Source organism: Fimicolochytrium jonesii, assembly GCF_025526975.1.
Source record: "Fimicolochytrium jonesii strain JEL569 chromosome Unknown EV422scaffold_14, whole genome shotgun sequence".
NCBI classification, from domain to species: domain Eukaryota; kingdom Fungi; phylum Chytridiomycota; class Chytridiomycetes; order Spizellomycetales; family Powellomycetaceae; genus Fimicolochytrium; species Fimicolochytrium jonesii.
In genome coordinates, this window is record NW_026515681.1 from 487,538 (window position 1) to 512,867 (window position 25,330).

General features: G+C 54.5%; 3 protein-coding genes and 1 pseudogene across 4 annotated transcripts; all 4 read right to left on the reverse strand.

Moving 5' to 3' along the window:
- Positions 1-3,481: 3,481 nt before the first annotated feature.
- Positions 3,482-3,550, reverse strand: EV422DRAFT_t87 (annotated as a pseudogene). The gene has a single exon. The product of its transcript is annotated as a tRNA-OTHER (tRNA).
- Positions 3,551-5,606: 2,056 nt separating this feature from the next.
- EV422DRAFT_83407 (helix-loop-helix DNA-binding domain-containing protein) lies at positions 5,607-7,450 on the reverse strand. The gene is made up of 3 exons (XM_053074445.1): positions 6,450-7,450; positions 6,202-6,316; positions 5,607-6,127 (listed from the first exon to the last, which is right to left on the reverse strand). The coding sequence occupies exons 1-3, from the start codon at positions 7,102-7,104 to the stop codon at positions 5,704-5,706; spliced, it is 1,194 nt and encodes a 397-aa protein (XP_052924989.1). The 5' UTR covers positions 7,105-7,450; the 3' UTR covers positions 5,607-5,703.
- An 828-nt stretch (positions 7,451-8,278) lies between these two features.
- Positions 8,279-9,733, reverse strand: EV422DRAFT_497052 (uncharacterized protein; the record flags this gene model as incomplete). The annotated part of the gene is made up of 6 exons (XM_053067919.1): positions 8,279-8,473; positions 8,546-8,596; positions 8,663-8,853; positions 8,935-9,383; positions 9,444-9,574; positions 9,638-9,733. 6 exons carry the CDS (start codon positions 9,731-9,733, stop codon positions 8,279-8,281), a joined length of 1,113 nt encoding a protein of 370 aa, XP_052924990.1.
- Positions 9,734-10,433: 700 nt separating this feature from the next.
- Positions 10,434-14,243, reverse strand: EV422DRAFT_497088 (kinase-like domain-containing protein; the record flags this gene model as incomplete). Its single annotated transcript, XM_053067922.1, has 8 exons — positions 10,434-10,610; positions 10,681-10,821; positions 10,898-11,225; positions 11,289-11,713; positions 12,113-12,670; positions 12,733-12,809; positions 12,886-13,422; positions 13,502-14,243. Coding segments are annotated over 8 exons (2,985 nt in total), but the record flags the coding sequence as incomplete, so codon positions are not given.
- Positions 14,244-25,330: the final 11,087 nt, after the last annotated feature.

Below are 25,330 nucleotides of genomic sequence, written 5' to 3' on the forward strand. Positions count from 1 at the left end.
GGTAAATACTGGATGTCGAAATCATACTCTTGTAGCTTCTCCACCCAATTGACTTGTCTTCTGCTCAAATGGGGTTGCGTTTGGATGAATTCGAGTCCCTTGTGATCGCTAAAACATCGGAAGTAACGACCGATGAGATATGGTCGATTGGCGACCAACATCTTGACAAGAGCTAATAGCTCCTGTTTGTGCGTAGGATATTGAGTTTCTGCGTCCTTCATCTTTCTAGAAAAGAAGACCACAGGCCGGAGCCAAGGTAACTTCTTCCATTGTCCGACGGGAGTAGGCAGATTTGTAGGGACTGTTTCATCGTAGGGACCGCAGATTTGTAGGGACCGTTTCATCGCCAGAAGGTTGTCCAATCCAGCCAGCGATAGCGTAGCCTGATGGGTCGGTATAGACGTAAATCGGCTTGGTTTCATCGATTGTTGCTAGGGTAGGCGCATTGATCAACGCTTCTTTTAACTTTTGAAATGCCTCTTGTTGCTCAGGACCCCATCGAAATTTGACTTTCGAAGATTGAATACTTGATAGGGGCAGAGCAATTTCCGAATAACCTTGTACGAAGTCGAGGAAGTAGTTCGTGAACCCGAGAAAGCTTTGAACTCCTTTTGTTGACTTTGGAGTAGCCCAATCCTTGATAGCTTAGATTTTCGAGAGCGCGATGCGAACACCATGTCTTTCGACAATATGTCCACACCATTCAAGTTCTTCTTTAGCCCATACGCACTTTGAAGGCTTGATGAAAAGGGCGTGTTCTTCAAGTTTCTTCAGGATACGATCGACGTGCTCCGGATGTTCGGCTAAGGTCTTCGAGAAAATGAAAATGTTGTCCAGGTAGGTAGCAAGGAATTCGTCGTGATCTTTATGGAAGATCTTATTATAAGACGTTGAAATGCAGCAGGTGCGTTGGTAAGCCCGAACGGCATGACCAAATACTCGAACTGTCCGAAGCGAGTTCGTATTGCCGTTTTTTCCCGATCTTGTTTTTGTATAAGAAGACGATGGTATGCTTCTCGAATATCAATAAGCGTAAACCATTTACAACCTTGAATCCGATCCCTCATCTCACGAATATTGGGTAAAGGTGTGCGATCTTTTTTGGTGACGGCGTTGAGACCTCAGTAGTCCCACCAGATGCGTAACCCGCCATCTTTCTTTTTCGCAAACACGAAACTAGCTCCCCAGGGACTTGAAGAGTGTTGTATCCATCCCTTTTCGAGCATCGAGGTGATTTGTTTCTTGAGTTCAGCGAGTTCTTCTTTGTTCATGTGCCGAAGAGGTTGCCAAACGGGTTCAGCACCTTCAGTGAGTTCGATCTTGAAATTATCTTCTCCGTGATCGGGAGGTAGACCTTCCGGTTCCTTGAAGAGCGTATTGACGTATTTATTTGGGATATCCTTGAGATGTCCTGGATTTCCTTTAAGCTCTTGAGGAGCGTCTGGTATTTCGTTAAGAGCGAGGCGACAGACCGTGTCTTTTTCAAACTTGTTCCGTCGCCAAGCCTTATTGAATCGCTTGGAGGTCATTTCTATGGCTTGAGGATTGCGAAGGGCATTGGCTTGAGCGAATCGAGATACGTAACGAGGTGCAGCTTGTAGAGGACCAGTATCCACAGGTTTGATGATCCGAACAGGTCAAACGGGTCTTTTGTCATAGACCGGATCTCGTTGAACATCGAAGTACGGGTTGTTGTGTTTTGGGATGTATTCGACGTCTTCCCAATTTCTTGAAGCTCTTTCGCATTTGATGGTGACAGAATGCGGTGCGTTTGGTATAGGACCGTAATTGGTCCAGCGAAGGGTAGGTAAGGTATTCATCGAGAATTGTTCTGCGTAATTAAAGAAGTGCCAGAAAGGCATTCCAATAATAGCGTTGTAAGCCAGATTACTGACTAGCCAGGGAAGTTGTCCAACTAAGAAAAGCGACTGAGATTCGAGATCCCATAGATTTAACTTTTCCAAAACGACCGTGTCAAGAATCATGTATGATTCCTTGTGGGCCAGCCATATCTGCTTTGGTTCGATACGTGTCTTGGGAAATTTGTGCTTTTCGACGAATGTCTTGTCAAGGGATAACCCAGTTGCGCCGCTATCAAAGAGAACACGAACGATCTTGTTTCCAATGCAACAATGAGAGACCCAGAGTCCAGCGACAGTGGTTGGAAGGCAGGTTTATCGGTAGGATCATATGTTGTAGGCCGAGCAGAGCCACCGAGGGGCTCTATCGACCTTGGAAGAAACTCGAAGATTGATTTGTAGTAGTATTCGTAGTATTCGCAGAATTGACGGCATCATCAAGAATTTCCGTAATACGTGACCCAGCATCAACCTGATTGGCTGAACCTTGTTGTTGATTAGGTTGGCGACTGCGCTGCGGAGTTTGAGCCCCACGACTGCGCTGTGGAAAACCACCGCGTCAGTTCTGGGTTTGCGAGCCTTGCTGTCGATTTGCGGGATTTGACCAGCATTAACTCTCCAATGCCCCATTTTGTTACAAAGGAAACAATGAGTCGTTGGACGTTGACGAGGAACGTGAGTAGTTTGCCATTGTCCACGTCCACAAAAGGGCTGTTGACGTTGGTAGGGAACTTGACCTGTAGTGAGACGACTCACTCCAGGGGAATAGTATGACGTACCGAGGGCATTGTGCCCAAAGGGCATATCATCTAAGTCTTGCTCAAATTCCGTAATTTGAGGATTGGTGTAAGGGACAAATTGTCCACCACGACCACCGCCACGACGACCTCAACCGCGACTGGCTCCACGGCCGCCATGAGCACTTGTTGCCAAGGCAATCGGACGAGGTGTATTGGCTTGATTGCCGTCAGTGAACCCGTGAGCCACATGAGCACGACGAGCTGCAGTGATAGCTTGATCGAGAGTGATAGGATTGTTATTGGCAACGTTGATACCGTTTTCAACTTCAAAGTTCGTAACAGTTTCAACAAAGTAATGGCCGATCATTGTACTCTTGAGAAGACCAGCCTTGAAGTAGCAAATTTGGTCAGCAAGAGGGACAACGCTGTGGTAGGCAGGGAACAGATGTTATATATTGGGTTGTTGGTCAACTGGCGCAAGCGCAGCGAGCCAGCGTTGAAAGGACAAGAAGAAAAACTACAATGCAGTCACATGACCTAGGAAATAAACTAGCTATCAGTTAGGGTTACCATTGGGGATAGGATTGGGAATTAGGGTTGCGGCATTGACTCCACACCATACCACAACACCTTGAGTATGATCAAGATGATGAGCGGCTTCGAGTTAGTTTTTGGTGTCTTGAAACTCCTTGATGTATTTTTTGAGAGAATCTCCAAGCTTCAGGCCAGACAACTTGAGCTTGATGGTGTTGCGCAAGGTTGCGAGGATAAAAGTGAGCGACAAGAGCAGTTTGAAAAGCTGCCCAAGTTGTCAAGGAAATTGTCCCGATCGCTCGGAACACCCCGGAGAGGTGGTACAGTCACAGAAAGAAGAGAAAAATGTTTGGGGAGGGTAGGAATCGAACCCACACCACCTGGGTGAGAGCCAGGTGTCTTAACCACTAAGCCAAAATGTGTGTGTTCCCGTTACACCTCCCCTTGACTGTACCAGCCTCTCGGATATATGTCCCAGTGTATCGGTATCATGGACCAGTGGATTGGTCTTATTTTAGTTGGAGTACCTGCCCAGGTCTCTGGTCCGCTGTGGGGTACCTAGGACCGGGTCATTGGTATTGCAGTATATATATGGTCCCGAGAAGGACTTGTGGTGCTACCTTGTCAAGGAAATCGTCCCGATCGCTTGGAACGCCCCGGAAAGGTGGTACAGTCACAGCAAGAAGAGAAAAATGTTTGGGGAAGGTAGGAATTGAATCCACGACACCTGGGTGAGAGCCAGGTGTCTTAACTACTAAGCCAAAATGTGTGTGTTCCCGTTACACAAGTTGCAGGAGAAGCGGCACCATAAGTTGTATTGTACCATTTGAGAGCAGTACCCTTGAGACAGGCAGTAAGCATAGTAGCGTAGTCAGCCATAGGGAAGGCAATAGCATCAGCGCCTCCAGTACCATCCGGTGCAGCTTGTACAGCAGGATTTGTTAGAGCGTCAAGAAAATCGTGGTGTGACGCGAGGAACTCTTCGATCTTTTGGGCAACTTTAGCGCCATCGTATTTGACGAGCTTGCTCCTGGGGTCGTCGAGGAGGAGTCTTGTACGATCACCTTGTTGGGTGTTTTGCACACGAGTACGCTGATCAGCAAGGATAGCAGCGGTTACAGCTGCAACGATAGCTTGAGAGTTTGCATCCATTCTTGCTTGCAAACGAGTATAAGGGCAATGTCCTGTAGAGCGTCTGCGTCGGCGAGGAATGTCTTGGTAGTGCTAGTTGGTAGGTGGTGCTACCATGTAACGTCAGAGGAAACTTGGATGATAATGGGCCCTTCCGAGAGGGCTGGAAACAGTGTACTGAAGTGAAGAAGAAGGTAGGAAGTCTTTAGCTGCGGCTGCTCGACTGACAGCCTTATTTATGGGCTGCCAGTGGGGCTTGCGTGGCTTCGAGGAGGCTTGGAGCCTTATGTAATGTATCACGAAGAGCTCGGGTGGCCAGCCCGAGTCTCGGATCATGTAGAAAGTAAAGAAGTATAATACAAAATACAAGGGAATATGAGATATCCCCGACACTGCCAGCCACATCACACTCGTGATAACTTGCTTGTAGCTGTTTGTTCAGCTATATAGCACTGTAGTCATATTATCTTCATCAGGTACCAGTGCGTCGATGGCCTCCAGCTGTTGTGCTAGCTGTCTAACCTCGTTGATGTGGTTTAGCATCGAGTCCAATGTGTTCATGCCAATGGTGAGGAATTTTTGACGTAGGAAGAGCTTGCTAGTGAACCCCTTCCGTTCGTGCACCATAGCCAGCTTAGACCAGGCTTCCCAAGCCGTCTTAGCTGAATGCACATGCCTAAGCTGAGTTTCGTTCAGACTAAGGCATATGTACGCCAAAGCCCGTTCATCGTTTCTCTCCAAGATGTAAGTCAATAGCACATTGCAGAATTCCAAATCACAAAGAACTTGTATTCTATGTACAATGTGACGTACTGGATAACCGTGTCCATCCTCCCTGTGAGTATGATCCAACATAACGCATATAGTGGTCAATCATCTCTCTTGTACTTCACGTTCTCCATTTGCACATCTATTGTATCCTGCTGGGGAGGAAGGTCCTAAATTCTCTACAAAGGCCGCACATCTCGGAGCCTGCAGGGACCCAAGGACCATTGAAAGAGTAGCAGAGAATAGAGAGCGTCCTTGGATCTCGTCCCTAGAGTACGTGCGCATACCCTATTCTGCCTGAAACGTAGGCCAGGGGAGCATCATTGCCTGAGGCAATGGGGTGTCACCGCCATGCGCTTGCTCAATACTGCAGCAGTAGAGCAGGGAACGCTGTTTGTATTTCATGGTGTACACGAAACTTGCACGTACGTAGTCCGGGGGGGGAAGTTTTTGGCCGTGAAAGACCGATTGCTCCATTTCTATAACAGATCCGGCGGATTCGCGGGATTTTACGCAAAAACAAGGTGAACGAGATCAAACTACCGCTTAAACCCTAATAGCCTGTCCCAACCAGTGATCGTCGATCCAAAAAAAGGGGGGCTACCCTTTGATAACGTCAGCATGCCTCCAACGGAATCTAGGCACAACAGCATATGGCCCCCTCAAGATTCCTACTGCCCGTCGCCTTCTTCGTCGTATTCTGCGAGTCCTTGATCATTCAGGGACTGGTCCGGGTGTTGTTCGTTAGGTCCCGGGGGTTTGACCGTAGGCATTTCGATCAAAGTGCCCAAGGGAAGAGTCAGACCGAGCTCCGCTTCGTTGATGCCGGTCTGATCGAGGATTCTCGCGAGGACTCTTTCCAACTCTTGGGCCCTGTCCACTTGCATCATAGCGAACGTTTGCATCTGCCGGATGTAGTCGACGGAACGACGCAAAATGACACCCTTGTTCGGTCGATTTTGGAGGTCATTCGCAAAATCCGGAAGAAGCGTTGCCAATTCTTGTATCTTTTCATTAATGTTGTCCCGGCGGCGTCGCTCAACGGCATTGTGCGATTCTCGGCGACGGCGACGCTTCTCGTTTAGCACCTCCGGACTAGAAGAATGTCTTAGCATTATGCATTTGAAAATCGGCTTCTCATCTCTAGCAGCGGATTCTGCTGAACTCACTTTTTCATTGTCGGATCTGGTAGCATAAGCCCGTGGCCATAAGCGCTGTACGAGCTCGGTTGCGTGCCCATGAGTTTGGTGTGATCAACTATCCCGAAACCATTCGTTGCATGAACTGGTAGGGAGACAGAATAAAACGCATGGGGCGGTATATGCATCCCTGGAGTCCCTATAGAAATCATTGCAACACCCATCATTAGAAATGCTTACTTCTGTATGAACCGAGGCATTATTAGACCGTATCTCACCATAGGGCGTGCTGTGCAAGGAGTTACTCAATGAGCCTGATCCATGAGGGCTGAAAGTGGCTGACCGTGCCATAAGATCTGCGTCGTCCAGGGGGGAATTGGACATGGGAGACATAAGAGCCGTCGGGTCCGCCATCATAGGCATTGAGTCTCCAATCTCCACGCCATTCCCTAAGTCATAGTCGACGTTCAAGTATGGGTCGGTTAGAGCTTCTCCCAGCACGGAGTCCTCCTGTTTTACCCCAGGAACCCCCCCGAAGTGTTGGCTCATGGACAAGACGTTGGGATCTATCGTGTGGATGGCCTGCATCTGATGTTGTGGGCTGAGATGGGTATGTGGCTGGTGCTGGTGATGCACTCGTCGGTGTTGTGGTGGTTGCGGTTGTGTTTGTTGCATCGGGTAGCCGTTATATGCGGGCGGGCTAGCTAGACGAGCGTTTTGTAGCTGCTGTTGAGGGTATAAGCCACCATGCTGTGGTGGAGTGCCAACTGCGGATCCGCCCTTGCCGTCGAATGGCTGATGGGAAATTATGAGAGCGCCGTGAATATCCTGCTGCTGAGCTTGCGACGCTTGCTGCTGCTGCTGCTGCTGCTGGTGAGGATGGTGAACGGGGAAGGTGTGGGGTGACGCCGACTGTTTCCCTACTGGAAGCATGGTCGCTAAGCCTCGGGCAACGATAGCTGAGGAAATAGGGTTGTCGGGTAAAGTCACGCCGTGGGCAGGCGTGGGTGTCCGTGTGGGATGTCGGACGTCTTTCACCGTCGATAAGCGAACCTCGCCAACGAGAGGTGTAATGGCAAAGAGTCTTTCGGGTGCAATGGTAAGGACTCGCCAACTGCTGAGTCTGCCAGTGTTTTCGATTCGCGCGCTGCCAGCTCGTTCCGCTAAAGCTTCTCCTTTGGACTCAAATTCGACCAAAGCAAGGGGGTTCCAGTGTACGCCGGGACAAGCGTGCTCACTACTATCTATATACAGCGGCAAGCTCGTAGGCGAGGGTATGCGTCCTGACGTCCTCGGGGAAGCGAGCGTTCAAGGTCAGCGCGCAAAGAGTGTGCGAAGGCGATGTGGGGCTAATAAATGTGTTGCTCAAGTCACAGTTCCTCGGACTACTACGCTCTGGCAAAGCGATGAGACTCCAGATCCAAGTTCAAATGACGGAGTGAGAAAAAAATGGGACAGGCAAAAACGTCCCTTCGCCTAGGTATGACGGAAGTCTTTGTCTGGGAGCGGGTGCCAGCTAGACCCGCAAGCATAGCTGCGTGTGGCAGCCCGGCTTTACGACAAAAACGAGCTTATTTTTGGCTCGGCCTTGTGCTCTGCGCGGGACATCAACAACGCTGCCCAGAATCAGCAACAAAAAGGCCTGACTGGGTACACCAAGAACCCCTCGTGACCTAACGCCGACCACCTGGTATACCTGGGGTACCACGGCAACTTGTAACAAGCACAATCCCCGTCCGAGTCGCCACACAAAACGGCACACTCCGAAATTATTTTACCAGAAAAAGCCGCCTCACCCCACATGACCTTGCGCAGTCCCGTTATTTCCCGGTCGCCGCGGGTCGCCGCGGAGTGCATTCGCAAGTCAGAAATTGGACGACGATTTTTGCGAGCGACCCGTTCGTACGAGTACTGGTACTACTGTACACATCGAGCGAAACGAGACCGAGAATGTTTGAACGACGAGTCTCGAGAGCAACCTTCGATCATGTCTGATATAGACAACGGAGTACTGTACAATATGCTATACAAGGAGGAAGGTACAGGAGTAATGGACGCCGTATGCTGGAGTGCACAGTACATTACATATCTTCACGTTATATTTCATCTACAGTATCTTCTCTTTCCTAGCCCATGCGAACCATGTACTCTGTAGTGCCAACTTCTCGTCTTCCGTTGCAAAGCAAGCATCTATGGCCCGGAAGCTGAGGTCGAACAACTGCTTTTTACCCAGATCAAAGGTCGAGGCGGCTATTGCATATTCATTAGAAAGCGTGGATCGCATAATCCCAACGTCGTCGGTCTGTGTGTTGAAAAGTGAACGGAAGTCAGCATGCTCCTTTTCTGCGTGCGACTTTTAGCGAAAGGCACCTACACAAAGAACTGAGGGATGGTCCTCTCTCAATGCATCTCCCAGATGGTGTTCCTGTCATTACACAGGGGACATGAGACAACAGCGGCACGATCTGCCCAGATAAATAAGAGTTCAAACCTCATAGGAGGGAACCGTTTTCGTGAGAACGTTGGATGTCATGCAGATTTCAATAGGGATCCTTTCCTGATATACCCGCTGTCGAACTTCGTCGGACATGTATGTCGCATGGCCTAAGCGATCTGGTGGTATCGAGAGCATAGAAAGTGACTCGTCATGGCGACCGTCGACCTCGCCTAAGTGAATGGTGACTGTTAAGACAACAGGAGGAAACGGCGTCAGTTCGTCCCCAGAGGAAATCACAAGAAGACCTACTCAGTAATGAGCGTCACCTTTCAGACCAGCACTTTTGGCCTTCCTCATAGCATCCTTCGCAACGTTATCAAAGTGACCATAACTGGGATCTCCGCACAGATCGACACCAACAATGCCCTCGTCCCGGTGTTTCAAAGCCAGATCAATCACCCCTTCTGCTCCGTCTTTGGTCTGCTTCCGATCAATCGCGACAATCAGCTTTACCAAGATATCATCGCAACTTGCTGAACCAAACGCCTTCAGTAGTGTCTGGATGTATGTCTCCTTGGTCATTCCCGTCTCCGGAGCGTCCCTTGGGCCAGATCTGACTTCGAGGTAGCGCACTCCGTCGTTTTTGAAGCCATCGATCACCGAGTGTGCGATAAACGTCAATGACTCTTCGTCGTTCGTCAGCGCGTAAATGGCTGGGAAAAGGGGGAAAAACCTGACGCAAATTCCAAAAGTAAGACCGGTGCACTCCACCTCGCTGTCCCAAAGGTATCCCAGCACCGTTACGAACTCCGACAGTGCAAACTCCTCCTTCCACTCGAGAGCGTTCAGGACATTTAGTGCCTCCTGAGCTGCGTCGTCCTTGTGGAGCCGCTGCCCGAGTTTCCTTAACGCCAAGTCCTTCAACGCTGCTGGGGGTATCGATCCATTTAGGTGCGCGTGGAGTTCCTATAGGTACTCCAGAATTGAGGCCGTTGACATCTACAAAGGTTTAGGGAATTCTCCCCTTACTACTTTCGGTAATCGCCGGCAAAAGTCCAGGAGGTCTTCGAGTGAGCCGTAGGCGGCTTGAATAAACGGGGTGAGCCGTACAGACGTTGGCCTCATCGGAGTTATTGCAAAATCGGGTGGCATGTTGTTGACAACTTGACCGATGTGCATGCACTAAATGCACTCTGAGATGCACTTCGGCCAAAAGCGAGGCGCGTCTGGATTCAGGTCTGGATTTCGCGAGTCCGAAGCCGTCCGAAGCCTCCGAAGCAGGGTGGTGTAAAAAGCAGCCGGCCTCAATCAAACTGCAATAAACCTTGGTTTGCCGCCGAGAGTTTGATTCCGTGACGGCATATCACATACGCCCAGATCATACGCGGCGAGACAGGTTGACAAAGTATCGCAGCCGCGACGTGGGGCAAGTACTTTCGATTTCGTTTAGTTTACAACATAGTTTAGTTTAGCGAATCTCCCTGTGTGCGATGACAGCATCGTCACGTAGTTTCCTGGCAACCAGAGCCCCACTGCCGATCGAGGGTATGGCCGCTACAGCGGTTGGAGCCGTTAATCTTCTGGTACTTCGGATTGAAAATCGGGCACTACCGTCAAGGTTGGGTATAGCAAGGGTCGACGGTAAAACTATTGAAGTAACTACAGAAACAGGGGAGCTTCCGCTAAATACATATGTACACGAAAGCACCAAGAACAATCAGTTGAGTGGCTTTCGGGACGGCTTGATGAGGAGAGGATGTAAAGAAGGGTCGGAGCCTTCGTCCACCCATCGGGCGAACGACGGTGTAGTGATAAATCGTCGTCATCAGTTTGCGCCGTGCCGAGCACCGGCAGCCCTGTCCTGTATGGCCCACTCGGAAACATAGTTGAAGTCGGCAAACTCGTTCTGGTCCGCAGATGTTAGGACAGAGTTGATGGGTGTGAGGACAGCTTTTTCGCGCGTGAACTCGGGATCAAAGTTGGAAACGTCCGTTGCGTTTTTCTGCAAAACCAGTATTTTGGCGGGGTCAGATTGGATCCGATCACGGACGAAACAGCAAGTTGAGACTTACGATAATGGGAACCCATGGAGGTGGTACCCTCTTGTCCATAAACGCTTGCCAGTCGACGCCAAGGAAGTAGGGATGCCTTTTGATCTCTTCCGCATCAAGGCGCCCTCCTCCGAGACGCCGCGCTGGGTTCTTGTTCATCAACTGCGCAACGAGGGTGTTGATGAGCATCGAATCAGATATTCAAATGACGTATGTCGCCACAAAATAATGTACGTACCCCCTGCAACAAGGACAGCGTGTCCCTCGGAATGTTCGACGGGTACTCCACCGCATCGTTCAGGATCGCATCCAACACATCTTGCTCGTCCTCGCCATGGAAAGGATACCGCCCAACAAGCATGACATAGATCAAAACCCCGAAACTCCACCAATCGACGGACCGGCCGTAACGGTTGGAGCTGAGGATTTCTGGGGCCATGTAGTCGGGAGTCCCACAGAACGTTCGGGTGGTTTGGCCGTATGGCATGTTTTCTTTGCAGATACCGTAGTCGGCAACTTTGATGTGACCGTCCGGGCACATCAGGATGTTGTCGAGCTTCAAGTCACTAGATGTTATAGAGAATTTTAGATTGGTTGCGTAAAACAATAGGCGGCAGTCTTCTACGCACCGGTAGATGATGTTGTTTTTGTGGAAGTACTCCAATGCCAACAGCACCTCACATGCGTAGAACTTCGCCCTCGCCTGCGAAAATCTTTTTTTGTCCTGAATGTGCGCCATCAGATCTCCCCCACTGACATACTCCATAACAAAATACACTCGATTATCCGTCTGGAAGCAGGAATGCAGGTTCACCAAGAACGGGTGATGCGCGGCTGAGGCCGCCTGGAAAATGCGCTTCTCCAGCTTGGTGGACTTGACATCATCGTTTTGAATAATGAATTCCTTTTTGAGGGCCTTGACGGCGTAGAGTTGCTGAGTTTGCTTTTCCGCGGCCATCATCACCTTTCCGAAAGCACCGCGACCGAGAACCGCGATGAAATCGAAGTCATTCAAGGTGATATTTGTCGGCGGCAGGTTCATCATTGGGCGGTGCTGTTGTGTTACAGCGGCCGGCGGGGTCTGGCCATGGTAGTAGTGCGGCGGGAGCTGCTGCTGCTGTTGCGGAGCGATCTGAGGCTGAGGTGAAATATGTTGATGAGAGCCAGGGGGAAGGTGTTGATGAGACGGGGGCGGTACATTCTCGCTGACGGGTGGACGCGGCGCAGCAATGGCAGGAACGCTGATGCGCGGTTGTGGAGGTTGCTGAGTGTAATACGGTTGTTGCTGAGGTTGTCCGTAAGGATGCGCGTAGGGTTGCTGGTAATACTGTTGCGACGGGGGCTGCTGCTGCTGATGCTGCTGCTGTGGACTAACAGGCGCAACAGAGGACGAAGGCCGTGACTGCTGGTTATCCGGATACTGCTGGATCTTGGGCGATTGCTTGATCTCCACGGTGGTGCTCGGTAAAGTCTCGCCAATACGCAGCTGTGCTAAAGCGTCATATGGAGTGGCACTATGGGCGCTTTGCGAAGGCGGGGTGGGCAACGGCTTAGCTTGAGGCGGCATTTGTTGGTATGCCGAGATGATGGCTTCGGTTCCAGCGATCGAGTCGCCACGAGGCGGTGCGATCATGGAGCTCGGCAACGATCCCGGCGTCACGGCTTGAGATGGTGGCCGCTGTAACTGAGCATGGGTAGAGTCTTCAAGGGTAGCTCTTCGCGCCCGTTCAGCTTCTTCCATCTCCCTTTGATGCAACTTGCGCTCATGTTCTTCAAAAGCCGCAACAAGCATATCCGCCATCTCAGGAGCTAGGCCACAAAAGTTGGGGACGCACGGTGAACACTCCCTATGACTCGTCTGTTGACATTCGGAACAGCGATGCATCTTGCGACCAGGTGGTAGGATGTAACCGCAGTGGGTACACCAGGCTGCCCCGAGGTTGGTGGTCGTTTCCCATCGATGGGGAATATTGTACTTGAGCAGTTGTCCGGAATTGTTGTCCCTCGTTGGCTCCTGCAAAAGATTCAGCTCAGCATTCGGATACCCATTTCAAACGCCTTCGGTAAACTCACTCCTCGGATCTCCTCTTTCGTGATGCACTTTGTGATGACCCGGCTATAGCACTTTGCATGTACAGTGTACGAGCAGTCTGGGAAGGTGAAATGAGGTAAGGTGAGTAAATGAAGTGGCGCCTTCATACATATCCGCTTTCCACGCGCACTCACTTTGGCATTGGTAGCCTTGCCTGCCCAAAAACTCGTGACATAGAGCACATTGCATGACATGATAGAAACTTTGCGGCAAGAATCGGTGCCCGTTCTTCGGGAAAACTTTCTGGACTGGATTTCGACGAAACACTTGATCCCTCGCGGTTTTTGTACGTCCCAAGGGCACAAAGTTCATCTTCAGCAGCAATTGTCCAGCAGGCTCCATATCAAGCCAGGTCTCCTCTACATCCGCGCGATCATGCTCTTGACCGTATTTGGCCGTGATATCCTCGTCGAGCTCCCATAATCGATACCAAACAAGCCCGAGCAGTGTCAGATTGCGATCGTACACGGCGATCTCCACCTCCTGAGCTTTGTCGACTTGCAGATCTATGTACTCGTTCCATTGATTGCGAGTGTACTTTGTCTCGTGCTTGATGACTCCATCGACCCGAATGAGGGCTTTGAGCTCTTCCTTGCTATTTCTCCGTCCAGGTAGGTTCGTCGCCCCGAGAAGCTTCAACTTCAGGCGGCCAGTCTTGCGAAGGCGCACGTCTACGGGTGGAGACAATATTAGCCACAAAGCCCACTTCAAGCCAATCCGCACAGCGGCTCAGTGAACATGATTCTGTACCAGCCAGATAGTTCTCCTCCTCTTCCTCGTCCTCTACATTCAGGCCAGCATACTTGTGCTCCGACTTTTGCAAAAACGCCAGTTTTGCATTCGCTTCAGCAATCTTCTCAAGCAGCTCTGTCATTACCGACGGATCCTGCGACGCGGCAGGAGCGTCAGCGATAGCTTTGACCATGTTTTCAGTCCCTGTCTTGACTTTCTGTTCCACGTCCAACTTATGACGGACTTGCTTCAAGCGGTACTTGATTTTGTCGGACGTCAAGGCCGTTCCGTACTTCATGTTATCGAAAGCGGTGGTTCCGCTCGGTTGTGCGTAATCTAGAGAGTTTGCGGACGAGCTACGATTCGGGGATGTCACACCGGACCCAGGTTGGGAACCACGGCCGATTATGTTCCCAAAGAATCCAGAGCCTTGTGACTGCAATCCGCGATGCCCAGCTGGGGAAGTTGGCCCGCCGGCCGAGGAGTGCATCACATCTTCTAAAGAGCTGTGTCGGCTGCCGAAGGTTCTGACAGAGCCTTCCGATGTGGGTGTCTGTTGGGTGAAGCTCTGCTTTCGCACGTACAACTTGCGAAGCTCTCCGTCGAGGAAGTCGAGCCTCCTCTTTGACTCTGTTGCGTTCATCTCGCACTGGTTTCTCGCGCTCTTGTCCGTGAGGTTCTTCAACATCTTGAGAGCACCATCGTGAACAGTCTGTTCGATTGTGATTTTTTTTCTCAAGTCGGCGATCTTGCCGTCAACGGCCGCCGGGTCAGCCTAAGATGCCAATACACGTACGGTGAGAAACTGTGCGCCGAGGACCGAGTCAGAGCGATTCCCATCCTTCGTCAGAAGCTCCACCACAGCGTATCCCTCTCCCCAGTCCCGTGGTCAGATGGACATCAAAAGCTCCAAGTTTCCACCAATTTCCTGCACAAACCTCACCATTGCTCTTGAGTTCTGTTGACGAGGTCAACTCCTGAACGCACGAGAACAAGTGGGTGCTGGAATTGGCCTATAGGACAGGCGAAGGAGGAAACCAGCGAACTCGATGCTGCGTTCGACGGAGGTTGTCCGGAGCTAAGCACAGTAATGCAGATTGGGGGGTTCACCGTTTGGGGTAGCGGTGGTGGGTTCCGGCTGTTGCATGTGCGGCGGCGACATTCTCTCGGCTCTATCCATCGATATGAAATTTTGGGAACGCGTGTGCGGAGCCTCTCTGCCCCGTGGGGGGAAATTTACAATGGGATCATCGTCCTCTATTGTCAACACTAGGGCGTTTCACTAGCCCACATAATCGGACTTTTGCTCGGATTATCTCGCGATTATCTGCCGATTATTCCGGCGCGCACAGGAACGCGGTTGCTACGCGCTCCCCGATCGGCCCCCCAAGACACGTCATCCGGGGCCCGGCGCACCCCCCATCGCACCCCAGAAAATCGACAAAAATCGGCGGTTTCGCTGATCTGGGGTGTGCAGAAAAAGCTGCGTTTGGGGTGTTTTTTCTGCCCCACATAATCCGATTATCTGCACCCCCCCCGATTTTCTCCCTGCGGCGCAGGGTCCGTGCGGCGCAGCCCTGGACCCTGACCCCACGTGCCCCTCACCCCATGGGTCGCAGGAGTCTGAGGACGCCGAGCAACAGACTGACCTCAACCAGCCCAACATGCCTGGGACGTCTGACCGTCAGCGGGCGATCGCGGAGCTCGCCGAGCGCATTGTCCTCCGGGAGGTGGTGGGATACTTCGACGGCCGGACTAGCGACGAAGACTCGTGGGCCGGGTCGTCGTCGGAATCGGAAGCCGAGCTCGAGTTCGACATCCTGGTGGCGCTGATGAGCAAGACGTACCTGGCTTCGCGGGACCCCGTCCCCAAACGGTTGTTTTGGGGGCTCCTGCACACCGTGGACGATGAACGGTGGCTGAACAAAGTGCGCATGAGCCGCACAGCATAAGGACAACTGCTCGACCTTGTCAAGGATCACCCGGTCTTCCAGTCCCGAAATTCCGCCATCAAGCCGCAGGAGCCCGTATCTTCCCAGCTGTTTGTCGCTCTTTCTCGGTTGGGGCAGTATGGCAATGGGACCCGCGTGGGCCACATCGCTCGCATGTGGGGGGTATCTGAGGGGTGCGTTGGTAACTACACCCGCCGGGTCCTCGCGGCCATTGAGGAGGTCGGTAGCCGTGGCGGCTGGCTCGACTGGCCCACGGCCCAAGGGAAGGAGCTCATCAAGGAGCGCATCTACCGCAAGTCGTTCTTCAAAAACTGCATCGGCTTCGTGGACGGGACACACGTTGTGTTTTTCCAGAAGCCCGGCGTAGATGGGGAGGACTTCTTCAACCGGAAGAGGATGTACAGTCTCAACGTGATGGTGGTCAACGATGACACGGGACGGATTACCTACGTTCACACGGGAATGTGCGGGAGCGCCTACGACGCCCGCGTGTTCAGCCATTCGGCTTTGGCGCTGCAGCCAGACCTGTACTTTGGAGAGAACAAATATCTCATCGGGGACAGCGGGTACACCAACACCCTCACTGTCCTTGACAGCATGAAGGGACTGCACGCGGACGTCCCCGTTAACAAGGTGTTCAACACTTACATTGCGCAGTTGCGCATCGTGAACGAGCACACGATTGGGCGCCTCAAGGGTCGTTTTCAGAGCCTCCGCGGACGCCGCGTCGTCGTGAAGGACGCCGACTCCGCCCGTTACGCGAATGCGTGGATCCGGGCGTGCTGCATGCTGCACAACTGGCTGATGGACGACGGGTATCCGCAAGAGTGGGGCGAGCAGGACCCCGATGCGTTTACGGCCGCTGGTGGTGGTGGGGTGCCGGACGTTACGACCCCCGCTTCGCGTCGGGAGGCGGATGCCCATAGGCACAGCGTTCGGGACTACGTTCTTCGGAAACCCCTGGAGGTGGGATGATAGGGGCGCGTGGCGCAAGGTGTATTGTATTTGTTCCTGGAAGCGCTATAACCAAGAATGCTATTTCTGCCAACTATATATTCACGTTAGGGCCCGTGACGCCCCGTCTCCTCTCTCTCCCACCCCGTTTGCAAAGGTGCCACAACTCTCTCCTTGCTAGTAGCGCTGGAGACATCTCCTTGCTCGCTTGTCGCACCGGTTGCCCACGCGCACACCGCTCGGCCTCCGCGATATTCTGAAGCTGTCTCGGATGTCAACGGGTAAGTGTCTGCGGGGCCCAAGCGTACGACCCACATGGCAGAGGAATGTTACTCACGTGCGTTACTTCTTGGCTTTCGCGCCCGTGTACTCCTTCTTGCCTTTCGCTCTTGTGTCCTCCTTCTTGCCCGCTCCTGTGCCATGGTACGGCGTGCGGACCCGCTCAAATGGACCTGGTTCAAATGCAACCGGGGCGGCGGGATGTAATAATGCTAGGTCCGTTGCCAGAGGCTAGCTCTGTCCCCGCTCGATGTATTGAAAGAATTCTAGCGTTTCTACCTCCCGGGGCGCCGCCCGAAGGCTTTTCTTCCCTTCGGGAGTCACCCCAGAGCGTAGAACTCCAATTAAATCTATGCTACACGTGATCTCATGCCCTACGCGCTTCCCCGCACTAAGGTGACACCTGCAGCACCTCATTACACCCCCCTTAGAGCCAAGTGTCACTCCGACAGCACCTGTCAGTCGCTCCCCGCTGTTACTTGATGTGGAGCTGATACAGGTGTCGGCCATGAGGAGTGCGCATGGCTCTACTGGAGCGGCTGGCGTCGCCGGCGGTCACCACGATGGCAATCAGATCCACGCCGATATGAGGTAGAGATGATTCGGCCGCATCTGGTCGTGGGGCGCTAAGGTCCTTGTCCCTGCGGCATATAAAAGGAAGGCAGTAGTCCCCTCGGCACCTTCCCGCCAGTCCTCGGACTTACATTTCTTGCTCCCAATCTCGTAACCTCTCACCGTCGCCGTTCCCCTCTCACCATGGCCAGCGTAGCTCCTCCTGCCAAGCCCACCGCCGCCAGCCCGTCATCGGGCAAGAAGAAAGTAGGCGGAGGCCCCACCAAAGGGGACAGCCTGAAGAAGGCTCTCAAGTGACAGCGAGTGGTGAGTCCACGGAGGGCACCCAATTGACCGAACTTACGTGGTTTGACCAATTTTATCTCAGGACACCCCCGAGGTGCACTCGGACAGTACCACTGAGCCCCCGGCTCCACCGGCCCGACCTACGTGTTGGAACTGCAACAGGTAGCGCCCCCGCAAGATGTTCCTCTCGGCGTGCCAGCACGTTATATGCCGGCCTTGCATCCTCCAGCTCTGTGATGACACCGTAAGGAACCGCATGTCATGGGTGGTTCCCGTGGGGTGACTGACAGCTCACGTCTCTTCCCGACAGACCAACACGCGCGTCGGGGCGTTCACGTGCGGCTACGTGGACAGTTTCGGGGAGGAGTGTGAAGTGCCGCGCTTCTGTCAGGCGCTACCCTGCACCTGTGTGTGGCCTGACTGCGATTGTCTGGCCGAGGACGTGCGGGTCTTCCCCTGCGACCACATCCAGTGTATGGGGCATGTCCGCGCGTAAGTACAACAGTCGTGAATTTTTGACAGGTCCCGCCACTGACGTGACGCGCTCCCTCTAGCCAGATGAACGTCCAGCAGTTCGTCCCGCTGCGTTGTGGCATGGGGACCGCCTGCCACGGCTCACGTTGCCAATGGTCTTTCGCCAAACAGGCTGGTATTTAGCCTGGCGTCATCATTGTTCTTTCTTGTATATATTTTGTTGAATTTGATCTCTTCGGAGCGTTTCCTTTTGGTACTTCACCGATTGTCCTGAGCCCTGGTGCCTCGCACCCGCTCGCATCCTAGGCCTTGGTTTTGCATACCCGCCCGCATGAGCCCTGACACCTCGCTTGCCCGCTCGCATAGGCCCTGGTACCCTGTACCCGCCCGCATCCTAGGCCTTGGTATTGCATACCCGCCCGCATGAGCCCTGACACCTCGCTTGCCCGCTCGCATAGGCCCTGGTACCTCGTACCCGCCCGCATCATAGGCCCTGGTATTGCATACCCGCCCGCATGAGCCCTGACACCTCGCTTGCCCGCTCGCATAGGCCCTGGTACCTCGTACCCGCCCGCATCATAGGCCCTGGTACTTCGTACCCGCCTGCATCATAGGCCCTGGTACTTCGTACCCGCCCGCATCATAGGCCCTGGTACTATGTACCCGCCCGCATCATAGGCCTTGGTACTAGTACCCGCCCGCATGAGTCCGTAATGGTAATGATCATTTCGGACAGTAGAAACTCTGTTTTGATGTATGTACAAGGTTCAGATATGTTTACGGCGACGTGAGACTGTCGCTCTCTCCTTCGCCTTGGTCTCCCGAGTCTGCTGGCCCTTTGCGGCTTGCTTTCGGACATATCGCCTGTGGGCCGAGGTGTCACGGACGTGTCGGAGTGGCTCCCATGTGTTCTGGGACACGTCGTAGCCGGCCCATTTGACCAGGAACATCTCGGTGTTGCGTACCCACTTGGAGTCGAGGATGTCTTCAACTCGGTGTTCGAGTTCGCCAATGACTTCCTCCGGGGGGGGGTGGTGCGTCCACTTTTCGGTATGGGCCGTTCTCCGAAGGGTTGTACCTGCGTAGGATGTTGACGTGGAACACCGGGTGTAGTCCACTGAACTCGTGGGAGAGCTCCAGCTTGTAGGTGTCCGGGTGGGGCCCTTTTCCGCTGACGGTGAAGGGCCCGATCCATAGCGCGGAGAGCTTCTTGTTTCGGGCCGAGATACTCTTGATCTGGATGCCTTCGCGGTTCAGCAGGACCTGGTCGCCTACTACGAACGCGTCCGTATTCTTGTTCCTGTCGTAGTATCTTGGCTGCCTGTCCTGGGCCTCTTGGAGTCTGTGCTGAACGATGCGGCTCACCTCGGTCAGTTGCTGCATGCGCTCCTCAATTTCGATTGGCCTGTTTCAGTTGCTCTGTTGGGTCGCTGGTACCCCATTGGTCTGGTACCTTCGGGATGTACCCGATGTCGATCTCGTACGGGGACATGCCCGTGGAGGTCTGGGGCGTTCTGTTGTAGTTGTACTCGAGGAGGGGAAGCATCTTGCGCCAGTTCGAGCCGGTGTAGTTCAGGTAGAGGACCATCATCTTCTTGATTGTCTTGATGACGTTCTCCGTCTTGCCGTCGGTCTGTTGGTGGCGTGCCGACGAGAGTTCCTGCTCTACGCCGGCGCACTTCAGGAGGTGCTTCCAAAAGGCGCCGGTCCATTTGGTGTCCCGATCACTGATGATCATGTGGGGCATGCCCGTGATGCGGAAGGCCTGGTCGAAGAACAGCTGGGCGAGTTCCTTCGCCGTCACCTTGGCATGGGTCTCGAGGAGGATTACACGGCTTGATAAGTAGTCCACCAGGATGAGGACGGCTCCCTTGTCCATGACGGACTCGTCTCCCGCTTCCCCCCCCTTAGAGTTCGTTGTGGGGAAGTAGATGTCCAAGCCGACGCAACGCCAGCGCTTGTCGGGGACCGGAATGCTGCGTAGGAGCCCGAAGTTGGAAGCCTGCTTGTTTCGTTGGCAGTCGGGACAAGTCCGGACGTACTGGTGGACCTCGCGCTCGAGGCGGGGCCAGTAGTTGAGCGCGAGGAGTTTGGCGACGGTGCGCTGGACACCCGAGTGACCGCCGTTGGCCAGGGAGTCGTGATAGAACCTGAGGAGGGGGCCCCGAAGGCCCTCGGGGACGTAGCGGCGGCCATGGTACAAAAGGAAGCCGCGGTCGTCACGCGTGAGGCAGCGGGCAAAACCCGAGAGGGTAGAGGGGTCGTCGGGGTTTGTCGCGGTGGTCTGCAGGTGGACGAGGGTGTCCCTGCAGAACTTGTCATCGTCGAGCGCAGTGAGCCACTCGGCGTCGGTAGGGAGGCGGCCGGTGATGTCCGGTAGCGGTGTCCCGGTGACAATGGAGAACACTTCGACCTTAATCTGACAGCTGGCGCACTTCGGGACGCACAGCGGGGTGCAGCTGAGTATGTCGGCGATGTGATTGAACTCGCCGGGGAGGTATTGGATAGTGAAGTTGTAGTCCTGAAGGAACTCCACCCATCCGGCCTGGCGCCGGGAGAGATGAGGCTGATTCTGGAGGTATATGAGGAATTTGTGGTCAACGAATGCACGGAATTGGCGACCGATGAGGTAGTGGCGGTTAGCGCAGATCACTTTGACCAATGCGAGGAGCTCCTGTTCGTGCACGGTGTATCGGGTTTCGGCCGGAGCCATCTTGCGTGAGTCATATGAGATGACAAGGAGGCGCGGAAGGTTATTGAGGCCCTTTTTCGTGGTGGGCAGTGGATTCGGCATGGGAAAGTCGCCGTCCGTGCCCTGACCGATCCAGCCCCCTACAACGAAGCCCGACGCGTCAGAGAAGACGTAGGGGAACTTATTGGGGTCGAAGAACGCCAGGCAAGGGGCATCGGCGACGTGCGCCTTGATGGTGTCCAATGCTGCTTGTTCCTCGGCGCCCCACTGCCACGGGTGGGTGCCGGATTGAAGGTTGGTCAGCGGGAGGGCTGTGTCAGCATGATACGGAATGTATTCCTTGACATAGTTGACTGGCCCCATGAAGGAGAGGAGCTCGAGGGCGCTGGTGGGTTCGGGTCGAGCGCGGACAGCCTCGACCTTGGCCGGGGCAATGGAAAGGCCGTCCTTACCAACCATGTGCCCGCAGAACTTGACCTGGTCCACTGGCCACTGACATTTGGACGGTTTCACGTGTAGGCAGTGAGCCGAGAGGGTCTTGAGCACTTCGGTGACATGCCCGATGTGTGAGTCCATGTCGGGGCTGAAAATAAGGATGTCATTGTGGTAAGAGATGAGGTATGAATCGTACTTGTCGCCCAGGAGTTTGTTCGTAAGGCGTTGGAACGTCGCGGGCGCGTTCGTCAGCCCGAAGGGTAATACGTTGTACTGGAAGTGGCCAAAGCGCGTTCGGAAGGCAGTCTTCTCACGGTCTTCCTCCCGAATGAGGATGCAACGGTAGGCATCGCGGATGTTGATAGCGGTCAAGACCTTCATGCCGACAAGGCGGTCCCAAAGCTCGTTGAGGTTCGGGAGGGGCGAGGCGTCCTTATGGGTCATCTTGTTGAGGGCCCGGTATTTGATGCAGCAGCGGAGGCCACCGTCCTTCTTCGGGGCGAACAGCACGGGTGCCCCCCAGGGGCTCTTAGAGTGGGAGATCCACCCGCGGGATGATAGGCGCTCGAGTTGCTGCCGTAGCTTGTCGAGTTCATCGGGGGCCAATCCTCGGCTTTGGCGACGTCCGCGAGGGCGTCGTCTGTGGCCAGGTCCACCTCCGTGTCCGTGCGTGAGACCCATGCTTATCCCTCTTGATCGCTCGCTTGAATTGTTTGGTCGTGAGGAAGCCCTCCTCATTTAAGGCCGCGCGCTTTGGGTAGAAACGGCGGGGGAGAGGGCCCGTATGAGGTTCGAGTAACCGGGCCGCGCAAGCGCTGGGTTGTTGCCATCAGCGGGTGGTAGGTTTAGCGCGGAAAGTTAGTACGGTTGCGTTAGCCTCAAATTGAAGCGCCGGGAACCCATTGTCGCGCCATGAGCGTATGAGGTCAAGGTCCAGGATGTAGGGTAGCCCTAGGATAACATCCGCGCGGATCGGGGCCACGACAAATGGGACCCGAGGGGTCTTATGAGGTATTCGTTCCTCTGTGAAGACGGAGAGGTCGGCACAAATCATCTGCGTGGCACCGTATGATCCGGCTTTGTCACCCCAGCGCACCTCGAGGGGCGTGGGACAGTCATACGTGTTAAGATCATGGCGTTGGGCTAATGAGTCGCCGATGAGCATGGTATTGCAACCAGTGTCTATGAGGATGCGGCAGAAGATGCCGCCGACACGTCCGGGAGAAAATCCTGACTGTCAACGGAGTATGCGGGGCTCGGGGGCTCCTCCGCGGCCGAATGGAACTCGTCGTTGTCATCATCGAAGGCCTCGGCGGGCGCCGCCGAGATCTTGAGTCGGTCCGGGTTCTTAGGGCACGCTCGGGCGTAGTGGTCCTTGCTGCCGCAAGTGTGACATTCGCCTCGCTAAGTTTTCCTCTCCTTTCCAAGGGGTACTCGGTTGGAGTTGAAGGTGCGGGGCGTATCGCGCTTGTCGCGAGCCTGGGCCGGAGTGGCCGTAGCGGGTTGGATCCGTTTGCCGTCTTCCGAAATGCGGGCGATCCCATCAGCATAACCCCTGATGCGGAAGGCCCTCTGGGCGGCTTCCTTAAGGGTCTTGATGGGGATGTCTTTGTCCTCATTGCCCTGTTGTAGGATGAACTGGTAACACTGCTCACGGATGCGACGTCCGACCTGGTGGAAGGTCAGCCCGTTCAGGAAGTATTCACGCTCCTGTCGCGGCGTGAGATGTTCCTTTTCGGGGAGGATAGCGATCTGTCTGGTCAGTGCGCTGAAGGCCGAAACGTAGTCGGACATGCTGTCTTTGAACTTCAGGGCGGCCAGTTTCGCCTCAACCGAATTACAGAGGTTGGCGGGGTAGAACCTGCGCCTGAGTGCCTTCAGGAACCGTTCTAGGGTGGCGGGAGACTCTCCGGAGCGAGCCTTGAGCTTCCACCACTCAGCAGCGTCTCCCGGCAAGTGGGCTACGAAGTGTTTCACATCCCCGTCCTCCGTTTTGAATTCGGTGGCTTCCAGATAGCGTAGGTGGGCGTCGACAAACTCGTCCAGTTTGGCGACCATGTCTTTACTGTTAGCCTTACCATCGAACTCGGTCAGCATCTTAGCCAAGGTGGCTCGGAACTCCTTCTCGGTGGCCGCCTTGCGCTTACGCTCTTCGCTAGCTGCCAAATGGTCCTCGCGGCTAACTTGTACTCCAGCAAAGAGGCTGTCATCTGGGCGGTCCCTCTCCAGGCGCTCGAATCGCTGCTGGAGTTGGGCGGTGGTGTTGGCCAGCTGGGCTAGGATTTGGAGGATTGTTGCCTGTCCGTTCTCCTGTCGGGCTGGGATACGGCTCCTGCGCCGCATGGGGGAGCGGCTTCGGGTCCTCGCCGGGGAGCGGCTGCGGTAGCGGCTTGCTGAGCGGCTCCTTCGATGGGGTGGGGAGATGCTCCTGCGACCTTGTCGTCCGCGCCTGTATCGCTCTGGCGTCCGATTCCGGCGTCGGGGGTCCAGGCTTCGACAACGACGAGGTGAGCGTGAGCGGGAGTGCCTCCTTCCAGGTGCAACCACGGGGGGACCCCCTGCGCCTGTGCAAGGGGCGGTTATGCTCCGCGGGGCGGTTGCCTTGGCGTTGGTCGCCGTCGAATCGTTGCGCTCTTCGATGCGGGTGTTCAAATGGGTCAAGCTCTAAGCGGTCATTGTTAACTATCGCATAGCTGACGGCAGTATTAGCACCCGCCTGAGAGTTGCTCATCGTAGGTTGCCGGAGAGATCTTGAAGGGTGGTGCTACCATGTAATAATGCTAGGTCCGTTGCCAGAGGCTAGCTCTGTCCCCGCTCAATGTATTGAAAGAATTCTAGCGTTTCTACCTCCTGGGGCGCCGCCCGAAGGCTTTTCTTCCCTTCGGGAGTCACCCCATAGCGTAGAACTCCAATATAATCTATGCTACACGTGATCTCATGCCCTACGCGCTTCCCCGCACTAAGGTGACACCTGCAGCACCTCATCACACAGGAGCGACGGGAGCGGCAACCGGAGCAGCGGGGGCGACGGGAGCACCCGGGATAGTGTCTCTCTCAGCGTGGGTCAGACCCGACCTACCCGGCGCTTTCGAGTAGTAGTTGCGGGCTCCCTTCTTGCTCGTCGGGGGAGGGGTTGTCGCGCGCCCGTTACCCTTCTTGAGTCGCTTTCGTTGAGGCTCTTCCTCATCCGAGTTCACCTCGACCACTTCGATCGCCCCTGCAGGACGGTAGCTCGGGTCAACATCCTCGGAGTCGCTACTCCCCACCTCGATCACTTCCTGCGCCGTGATCCTGCCACTGCTTGCGGCGGTTGCCATGCAAGTCTCGATGGCCGTGAGGAGTTTCAACCCCGTGCCAGCTGGTGCATCTTGGTGGTGTGACGCCGCGCACCTTGGGGTGGCAAGCAGGCGCGCTATCGGAAGACGGGGTCAGTGGGGTCCGCCACACACAAGGAACAACACAAGGAACGAACTGTCTGACGTACCAGACGGCAAGGACTTCAAACGCGTGATCGCCAGGTCCCGGGTCACCTTATAGTCAGTCGTTGCGGATCGTGCAATGGCCTTGAATATCTCGTCCGTCGGTACCCATTCGCACATGTCCCGCAGTTCGATATATCTGCAAGCGTCATCAGAACGGCCAGCAGGACCCCGAGCAGGACCCTCACTCTTCACTTACAAGAGAGCTAGGAGGTGCGCCGTCACATGGCGCAAGCCCGGGTCTCCGTATGACAGGGCGGCGGAGTCAAGTCTCCGCCCGTCGTGGCAAGTTGCTTGGACATAGAGGGGGCTGGGACCGCAGGGTTGTTTGAAAACGCGCAAGCTACTGACAGCTGTGTGCGCTGAGACGAGGGGGGAGGCGTGCCCACCCCGACGTTTATGGGTGGATGTAGACCGCGGAGGAGCAAGCACCGGACGGTGTGGGCTGAAACATGTGGGGGTAGTGGGGTGTGGGGGGACCGGCGAGCCCTACCGCTGGGACGCGTGGCAGACGCCCGCCAAGCAGGTAAGAGGGACGGTAAGAGCTGGTCCCGGGGGGACATAGAGTCAACAGGCGTCATATTTCTGACATATGCGAGTTACCACGGAACACCTTTAAATCCATGCATGGTATAGACGGGAGTAGGGGGCCCACGACGCCAGAGGTAGAGGTGCGGAGGGTGGGGGGGGGGGAGGGGGGGGGGGGCGCGCTCGTCAAACCAGC

Bases quoted from the DNA above. Each gene is read 5' to 3' on its own strand.
- EV422DRAFT_83407 (XM_053074445.1), bottom strand. From the start codon at position 7,104: ATGCTTCCAGTAGGGAAACAGTCGGCGTCACCCCACACCTTCCCCGTT. The intron at 6,317-6,449 runs GTGAGATACGGT...TCTCCCTACCAG, and splicing joins CTTGCACAGCACGCCCTATG to TTCATGCAACGAATGGTTTC. The intron at 6,128-6,201 runs GTGAGTTCAGCA...ACATTCTTCTAG, and splicing joins CCAGATCCGACAATGAAAAA to TCCGGAGGTGCTAAACGAGA.